Source organism: Pteropus vampyrus, unplaced genomic scaffold (genome assembly GCF_000151845.1).
Source record: "Pteropus vampyrus isolate Shadow unplaced genomic scaffold, Pvam_2.0 Scaffold272, whole genome shotgun sequence".
NCBI lineage: Eukaryota > Metazoa > Chordata > Mammalia > Chiroptera > Pteropodidae > Pteropus > Pteropus vampyrus.
In genome coordinates, this window is record NW_011889053.1 from 946,918 (window position 1) to 956,581 (window position 9,664).

Sequence of the window (9,664 nt, forward strand, 5' to 3'; positions counted from 1 at the left end):
GTTCACTTTCGCTGAAGTACATCTTGTAATTTTTTTAGCAAAAGTCTGCAGGTGATAAATTCATTTCAGTGTTTGTTTAAAATTTAGTTTTCTCTTTGGTTTTACAATGATATTTTCCACCCATCATTTGTAAAGGTGTGCTCAGCTAGGGGAGGGACTTTAGATAGTCTCAGTTCTGGGGCTCTGTAGGAAGTTGAGACCCTCTAGTCTGCATACTGTGGAAGTAGAAAACTCAGACTGTACAGAAGTCCTCTTCCCGTCCCACCGCTGCTTTGTGTGGGGATCGCTGTTTCTTCTGAATCCTTTAATGAAGAAAGTCGTGCATATGTTGGTAGATGTGTGTATTTATAACAAAAACCCTGCTTATCTTTCTGCATCTTGATATTTTACTTTCTGCATAAGTGTGCACACACACACACACACAGACATACACACGCACATCAGCCTTATATTAAATAGATGTGTGATATTCCGTTCAGTGGCTGTAATTTAGCTCATCCTCTACTGATTGTTATCTATTTCTCTTTCCAGTTTTTTAGAACAAATAATGCTGCAATGAATCTTCATGTATATATCTTAGCAAATTTTTGTAAATATTCTTAATTGGACATACCACTACCCTTTAATAATTGCTTTATACTTTACTGATGTTTGTTTAGTCTTTTCTAGAGCCAAATCTCCTTTACATTTATTATAAGTTATGTTTTTTCTTATCTATTTGTTTTTAATCATAAGTATAGTAGGCAGTTCCAAAATTTTTTTCATGCTTATTTTTGTGTCAACCTTTGTTACTGTAGTTTTATAACTGAATGGATAATATTAACTCCACCATGCATTTCATTACTATTCTCTATTCCATCACTGGATTTTTCTGTATTATTTATGATAAATCAAGAAAAAGAAGTATATTCCTTTAAATGATAGCTTTCGATTCCCAATTACCAAAGAAAAAAAACAAGGAAATTGGCATATTCAGCTCTTCCTTCTTTTCATCTCAATGTTTATTAATTTGGTTCTGTTTTGTCTGAACTTATGACATTGGTTTAATTTTATTTTTAAGTGTAAAAGCTGGATTTACTTATTTTTATTTTGGTGAAAACATTTAATTCTCTCTTAAGTAACTTTCAACTATCTAATAGTGTTATCAACTATAGCCACCATGTAATACATTAGATCTCCAGGCCTTACTCATCTTCCAGCTGAAAGTTTGTACCCCTTCATCAACTTCTTGTTGTCCCCATCTTCCCAGTTCCTGGCAACCACTTTTCTACTCTGTTTTTTATAGTTTGACTTATTTTTTAGATTTCACATACAAGTTACACCATGCAGTATTTGTTTTTCTTTGTCTAGCTTATTTCGCGGAGAATAACACCTACAAGTTCCATTTATGTTGTCTCAAATGACAGGATATCAGCATTTACAAAAATTTGCTAAGATGTATGTATTTCTTATGGCTTAGGAATGTTCTATTGTGTGTGCATCTATATCCTTTTGTATGTACATTGTATGTGTGTGCACCTGTGTGTCTATATGTACACCACATTGTATATTATATACACTACATTTTCTTGATCCAGTCATCCCTTGATGGAGACCTAGGTTGCTTCCATATATTGTCTAGTGTGAATAATGCTGCAATGAACATGGAAGTGCAGTTGTCTAGTCAAAATTCAGTTTTCATTTTCTTTAACTATAATTTTCATCTGTTTAAATAGTTAACCTTTGAGTAGATTGAGTCATCACTTTCCTGTTCGTCAGTTAATGGATGTTTATCCTCCCATGATTTCTTTAAGAAGGGTTCATAAAAGCAACATTTTTTGGAGTTCTTGCATGTTCTAAAATACCTCTGTGATCCTTGTACTTTAAACTGGTGCTTGGATGGTAGAAATTCACGGATTTCCCTCATTCAGTACTTGATAGCATGCTTCATTGTCTTCTAGCATCGACTGTTTCTGTGTGGGGAGCCCGTGTTTTTTCCTCCCTGGTAAGTGACTTGATCCTTTTACCAGACTTTCATTTGAAATTTTCTTTTTAAAGTCTGGTAACTTATCCAAGATATGTTTTTCCCCCAACATTTCATTATGAGAAATTTTAAACATAATTACTTGAAAGTATTTTAAGGTCTTCACTACTTACATTCTGTTATTAGTGTTCTACCATACTTGCTTTATTACATCTTTTCATCTGTCCATTCTTATATTCAAGAAATAACTTGTTGGACACCATAATATTTCAACTTTTCCTTGGGTCTACTTATGTCCTTTCAATCTATAGATTCAGTTCCTGTATTTCTAGAAAATGGACTTGGTAGATCACGGAGCATACATTCAGTTTTCGTGACTCGAAGGCTATTAAATTGAGAAAACACTTTCTTACAGTCTAGTAAAGCAAACTTTAAATTTGTATTCCCCTCTGCTTCCTTTTGCTATGTGCCTATATTTGTGATGCATTGAAATTATAGTGTAGATACTGTTTTATGGTTTCTTTAATCATTACATTTGTTAGGTAAGCATGTATTTGGTCTAGTAATAAGTAGAGCTGCAGCTAATGTCTTCATGTCTGTGGATACCTTTGGATTATATATTTAAGAAAAATTCCTGTGTGCTTTACTGGATCAAAGGATAAAAACATATCTTAGTTTTATATATATATTTTGGCAATTTTCCCCCAGGAGGATATTATTATGTCAGTGTATAGATATATACACTTAAGTGAAATTTCAGGAAATTTGGATATTAGCAACATAAAAGAAATAATTTAGCAGATGTAAAATGGTAGTTTTAAGTTGATAGTGCTCCTGTTTAGTATCAGATAATGTGCTTATAAGTTAATTGTCTGATCGTTGGAGCTAATTATTATACCAATGTTACAGGTAAGGAAATACCTGAGTGGTTAAAGCAGCGTTTTCAACTGGCACAGCTTAAAAGGAAATCCAATTGTCAGAAAACAAACATTTATGTTTTTTTCTTATTCCTTTTCATGAAAGAAAATGTAATACATGTTTTTACATTTATAATACTCTATGATAGGTAGTCTGTTAAGAGCAGCTAACCTATAAAACTGATAAAATTGTTGAAGGAAATACTGGCTTGACTTTCTGAGACAATTGATAGTAAGACATTTTCCATACTTTGGCTCATTGGAGAATTTCCTCTTAGGCACATAAGTAGATTATATACTTTTGGTCTGTACTAGGTTTCTCCTGCTAACGGAATTATTCACTAATTGTGTGGCTCTCGTTAGTTGCACAGTGGAGTCATCTAGGGAGCTTCAAAAAACACTGATGGCTGGTCCACATCCCAAGAGATTCTGATTTAATTGGTCTGTGATTTAAAGATGCTTAAATAATTCTAGGGAGCAGTTAAGGTTGACAGCTAGTGATAATAAATGTTTGAAATCATCGTAGTCATGTTTGATGGCTGTTAAGATAGCTAACAGCCAAGTGTTAACTGGCTTGTTATTTGAATCACCTGGTCCCTACCACATAAACCAAAACTGACTTTCCTGAGCAGAGCCCTAAAATCCCTTTTAATTTCAGTTTTTAAATTTATTTATTTATTTATTATGGTGACATTCGTTAACGAAATCCAGTAAGTTTCAAGTGTACAACAGTAAGTCATACGTATTTTGCAGTGTACATTCACTGCCCATAGTTCGATTTCTTTGTCACCACATATTTGATCCTTTTTACCCCATTTGCCTCCCCCCTCCCTAATTTTAATTTTTTAAGTTTCCCAGTTGAGTCTGACCATCCAGGTTTGGCATACTGGCATTTTGGAACGAGCTTTGGAACAAGGATAGATTTGGCTGTGTGTCCTAGCTGAACCATGCAATAGCTGGATGACTGGAGCACAGTTATAATCTATATGCATCTTTTTCCTTTTGCCTAACTCATACATAATTCATTCTGTTCAGTCTGCAAAATGGGTACATTTACCTTGTTAGAGTTGTGGTGCCAGCCTGGTTATGGGTGTGATGTAAGGGTTTTTGCCACATAGAAAGTTAGCTGTAACCGTTAGCGTTAGGGAAATTCTGAATACCGTGATTTATTTAAAAATGTTAAATTGAGGTAATTTATGTTCATTTTACAAATCAGATAATATGATGAGAAAAGGAAAATAAAAGCAGCCAATAATTGTGCCATCTAGAGTATTTTAATTTTTTTATTTTTTTAAATCTGCATGTATGCACACATGATTTGGTATTACAAAGAGTTTTAGCACTTGGGAAGTTTATTCACTACTTCTCAGATGTTTCTCCATGTAGGAGGAATCTTATGCTAGTTGTGTTGGGAAGGTGGTTCTTTGGGGTGTATGCAGTGTCCTGTCTCATTATTCCTACTCTGTCTGACCTGGTTCTTGTCCCATCTCTTTCTTATGTTCCCTGTGCTGATGTCTCCCAAGGCGTCTTTTTGAGCTTTGCACTTGCTGTTGAAAAAATTCCACAAATAGATGATGATGGAAAGAGATTTGACTTTGGTGAACGCACATCGCAGTATATATATAGACGATGTGCTATTGAAATGTACACTTGAAACCTATAAATTTTATTAACCAATGTCACCCTAATAAATTAAAAACATTCTAATTTGTATAAAAGAATGCGAATGAAAACATAACTACTATTTATTCTGTTCTTAGTCTCTTCTAGACCCTGTTTAAAAAATTACTATTTTAATTTCTGAACAGAAAGATGAATTTTATTATTCTCTTACACATGAGGAAACAGGACCAGAAAATATATTGATTTAATTAATTACACAGCTTAAAATCTTTCATTATAAGATGGTAGAATAGACAAAAAGACAAGCTAAGTGCATGAGTATGAATAAGTTACTAAATATATTGCAAGTAATAGAGAATGTATGCTTACTGATGTAAAAATACACAAAGGGAAGCTAAAAATATTAATGTGTAATCAATATTTTATAGATTTAATGAGGCGCCAAGAAGAACTCAGACGCTTGGAAGAACTTAGAAACCAAGAGCTGCAAAAACGGAAGCAAATACAATTGAGGTAAAAGAGCACTATGTAACATGACCACACAGTTCTTATGCGTGCTATTGCAACGCCACTTGGCCCATTATGAACAAGTCGTACAAGTTGGAAAATATTTTTTGAAATGTCCATTCTTGACTAAGGGTATTAGCCCATGAACTAGCATAATTTTTAGGATTTTTTAGCTAGTTACGGACACCGAGTGCATACATTGTGAACTTACATAAGGGTCTTAGGCACTATTACATTTAATTTATTGTAAGGTTGCACTGTGACTGACTGGACCATTTTCCAGGGATAGACATATTTGAATTGCTCTTAGTTTTAATTTGTTTCCTGTGTATAACACTACTATGAATGCCTTTTATGCATCTTTGTGCTTCTGATAATTTGTTTAACCCTTTTCCCATTTGCCCCAAGATAACTCGCCAACTACTATCCTGACCTTACCCCCAAGATTTGCCATGAGATATCTCACTTTTATTCTTTTCGCATCGCTCTAGTATATTGATAGTCTTTGGAAATAAATGACATTCTATTTATGGCATTCTGTTTTTAGTAGTTGGATCGCTGAAAATGTTAAATCCTAGAAAACAGCATTTCTATTGGAGCTGTACTTTTTTTTCCCTAAATGGAAAAAGATTTAAAAAGGGTTTCTGGAAGTGGAATCCGTGGTAAAAAGGGTATGGGGATTTAAATTTTGAGTACATAATGGACAGTTGGGATAGTTTAAAGATGATTTTAAGATGGTTAAATTTAAAATCTTTTAGGTTAAGGAGGTTTGGGAGAGTGGTTGATCCACGATATGTAAAAAAAATTTAACATCTCTTTTACTTGCAGTATTTGTGAAATATGAGATAAATGTTGCTCTTTAAAAAGTTTCAAAAATTATAGTAGGAAGTGTTATAAACAAGCTATGATGGATGAAAGCAAGCATAAAGTTTTGTTTTTGAAAGTGCTAAAAAAGTAGTAAGTGCTCGTGGTGGTGAAGGTGCTCACCGGGAATATGTTAGTGCAGCAGGGAGCGAGTATGGGCGTTGTCGCAGCCTGGGGACAGGTTGTGTTCACTGTGTTCTGATGAACTTTTCCACCTTTGTACCTGGTTTGTCAGTGATTTATTAGTGTTTCTGTTTTGGAACTACTCTGATTTTAGTCCACCCTACTTATTCTCAGATTGTGTATTTGGACAGGCAGCGTCAGTATTCTAACCTGGGAAGTCATTAGAAAGGGTCAGACGTCTCCAAGAAACTAGGGGCAGATCTCTAACAAATCCTGGAGGTTCTGACTGATCCTCACTGTTGTATATGGCTCTTCACATGAGCTCCTAACTTGAGGGACCTTTTCCCTTATGTTTTCTTGTTGCTTTTTTCCCTTTTTATGTAAATGTGATAAAATCTCTTCTGCTTTTACAAAGGGTTTTTATGTCTTATAACATAAAACCCTATCTGAATCCAGCTTTCTCTTCTTATATTTATACCTGTCAGCTAAGCTTTTAGTAGTACCTTACTCTTCACATACTGACAAAAATAAACAAATAATTAAAACCAAACAGAATGTGGGAGAACCTCAAATAGGGTACAAACATAATAAAAGTACTGAACTATGTTACAAATGGATGATAATATCACACTGAAAGCACCTGGAGGAAGAAAACAAGGAACCTAAATAATTTTGGAAAACAGTGTCTTGTTTGGATATTGTAGAGTAGTGATAAGAAAGACTATTAATTCTGTAATCTAGTTAGTAAATTTGTTTCCCACAGAGATATGAGTTAACAATTCGGAAACGACTTCATGTATAAGCTTGTTTTCTCTTTGATCAGATCTTTGTTAAGAGTAATGTATATACTTTTTTAAGTGAACAAGTTAATAAATCTGGATAACAAGGTTTCTCATTGTTGGAGAAGGAAAGAAAGGAGAAAGGCTACAATTAAAATGAATCCTGTGGTATTGCATTGGGATTAGAGGTATGTCTGTATGAACTCTGGTATTTAATTGAGACAGATACAGAAATAGAGATGTGTGCATATGTGTGGGTTTATACAGACATATTTCAAAGCGCTGCTCGCCTAGAAGCAGTGATGCCTCAGTAACAGCAAGTGCATCTAGTGCCCAGATTTTTGTTTATAAACACCATCCTCCAATAGAAGGAACAAGGACTTTTTGGAGAAGTGGTTAATTCCGGGACCGAAAAGTTTAAGATGAGCCTGGAATCTCTTGTGCCAGATGGTAATAATGTACTCAGAAAAGAGTAGAGCATGTGGAAAACAAAGGAGCCAAACCAAGGGAGCTCCTACTGGCCAAAGCCGGAGCAATCCTAGCAATAAAATAAAAAATGATAGTGTTAGATTTTAAACTGTAGGATAAATATCCATAAGTCTGTACCGATAGAAGTGGTGGATAGATGGATGGATGAATGGGGAACAGGCAGCTCATCCTTATAGAATTCTGGTTAATAAACATGGAAGGAATGAGAGAGATAATCCCCAGTGGGCAGCCCTGCAGTGGTGGCGATTACAGACCAGGCCTAATGGCCGCTGAAGTTGTTGCACAGAAACTTGGGAATAGGATTCACATACTCTCTGTGTATTAGGGACAAATAGAAAACTAGTAAAGTTAGGGAATCCAGCAGACACCATTACCAGGTGTTAAGGTTTATGTCCCCTGTAATAAGACGTTGGCACCAGGAGTCCCTCGATGTGATTTAGGGTACAATATCATTTTTTTGGTTTTCTTGCCAAAAATTTATAGCTTCACACTAGTCACAAGAAAACTTAAGACAAACCTCAATTGAAGGACATCCTGCAAAATAATCAGTTCTCTCTAAAAGTGTCAAAGTTCATGAAAGACCAAGAAAGACTGAACTGTTACAGACTGAAGGAAACTAAGGAGGAATAATACTTAAATGCAGTGTGGGATTCTGGACAGGGTCCTGGAACAGAAGGACATTAGTGGGGAAACTAGTGAAACTGTGGTGTTATACCAGTGTTAATTCCTAGTTTTCATAATCGTCCTGTGGTTATGTTAGATGTTAACATATGGAGATGCTGCATGAAGCATATGTAGACACGCACTGTTTTTGCAGCTTTTCTGTAAGTTTAAAATTAGTTAAAAATAAGGGGGGAAAAACAGTACCCTAGGCATTGGGGATACAGCAGGGACAGAAAACACAAGTCTTGCCTCTGGAGGGAGGCGGCCCTCAGCTGGAATGGTCAGGTCATTAAAGAGCAAGCGAAGCACAGGGAGGTGGTGCGGGGCGTCTGCTGGGGCTTAACACTGCCTGGGCTCCTGAGAAGTGGAATGTTGGGCGCCTGATGGGATAAGTATTCTGCATATATGGTAATTTTCCATTGAATGATTTTTTATTACTCTTACTTAATAGGCAGGCGTATATGAGATTCAATTTGGAATTCTATGTACTAATAGTAAAAATATCTCAACACTCGGGTGATAATTTGATGAGTAACGTTTATGTTGGTTACTTCTAGTACACAACAGGCAGCGATAAATATAACTCTTATCCTGTGCTTGGCGGCTGGGGAGTTTCTTTTAAAATTGCTGTAAGAATATTGATTTAAGAAATGTGAACAGCTTGTCTTAATATTGAGTGGTTTTTGCAGTATGCGTAAAAGGGGAGAAAAAAACCATTGTGTCTGGGAACTTAATTTCATATTGATACTTGCAAGACAAAGCAAATAAGCGATTGCAGTTCAAGAGAAGATGTTTGTCTGCCTGAGGCTGTGACCACTGACGGGCTTTAATTTGTTAATAGGCCAGAGAGTTTGTACTCTGCCTCTGTTCTGCCTTAGTTGGAAGGTTGAAAACAACTGGCTTAAGAAAGTATATTTTGAGAGAAATTAAATAATTTGTGGTATACAAGTTTGTGGTTTTCCTTTCAGTGCTACAAAGAAATTATTTAGGTTTTTGTGGATCACTTAATTCTCTGAAGACTGTGGCGGTGAAGAAGGCTGTGGCTGTGACTTGACCACTTAGCAGTTGTTCTTCTGTTCTGTTAGTTCATTCCTTCACTCCTCCTCTGACCTCTCCTACTCACTCAGCTATCCTCCCACTCATTCTTCCCCCCACTGCTTATGTCACTTGCATAAATAAGGCTCTCAAGATTGTCCGAGCTCTGGGAAAAGGGCGGAGGGGAGGGCACAGTGCTGAACAGGAACAAAGAGCAGTGGGACTTTGCTCCCTAATCATGTCATAGCTCAGTGCTTAGAGCCCTCTCTGTTTTCCAGAGTCCTACAGAAATAGATGAGACCTGAAAATAATTAGTGGTCTTCAGGTTAAAATACATTTTTTTTTTTTTTTTTACTGTTTTAGTTGTAAGTTAATACAATGCCATTAGAATTTATTTTATTTTCTTAAATGTCAGTTTATTATTTTTTTCATACTATATATGCATAATTTTTTAAAAATATTTTATTATTTTCCCCCTCCCTTCTGGTAACCACTAGTCCATTGTCTATGACCATGAGTCTCTGTTTATTTGTCTCATTCATTTGTTGCTTTTAGGCTTATATCCCACATATGTGATATCATGTGATTTTCAACCTTTCTGTTTTGCTTATTTCGCTTAGTATGATTATCTTGAGGTCCATCCATGTTGTTGCAAATGGCAGTATTTCATCTCTTATGGCTGAGTAATATTCCATTGTATA

At 35.5% G+C, this 9,664-nt stretch overlaps 1 protein-coding gene across 1 annotated transcript in view; it reads left to right on the forward strand.

The window, feature by feature from the left end:
• Nucleotides 1-9,664, forward strand: part of PSPC1 (paraspeckle component 1) — a 62,340-nt gene that overhangs the window by 25,115 nt on the left and 27,561 nt on the right. Inside the window, exon 5 of the mRNA XM_023520612.1 lies at nt 4,932-5,016. Within this exon, the coding sequence (XP_023376380.1) occupies nt 4,932-5,016 (85 nt within the window). The remainder of the gene's footprint in view (nt 1-4,931; nt 5,017-9,664) is intronic.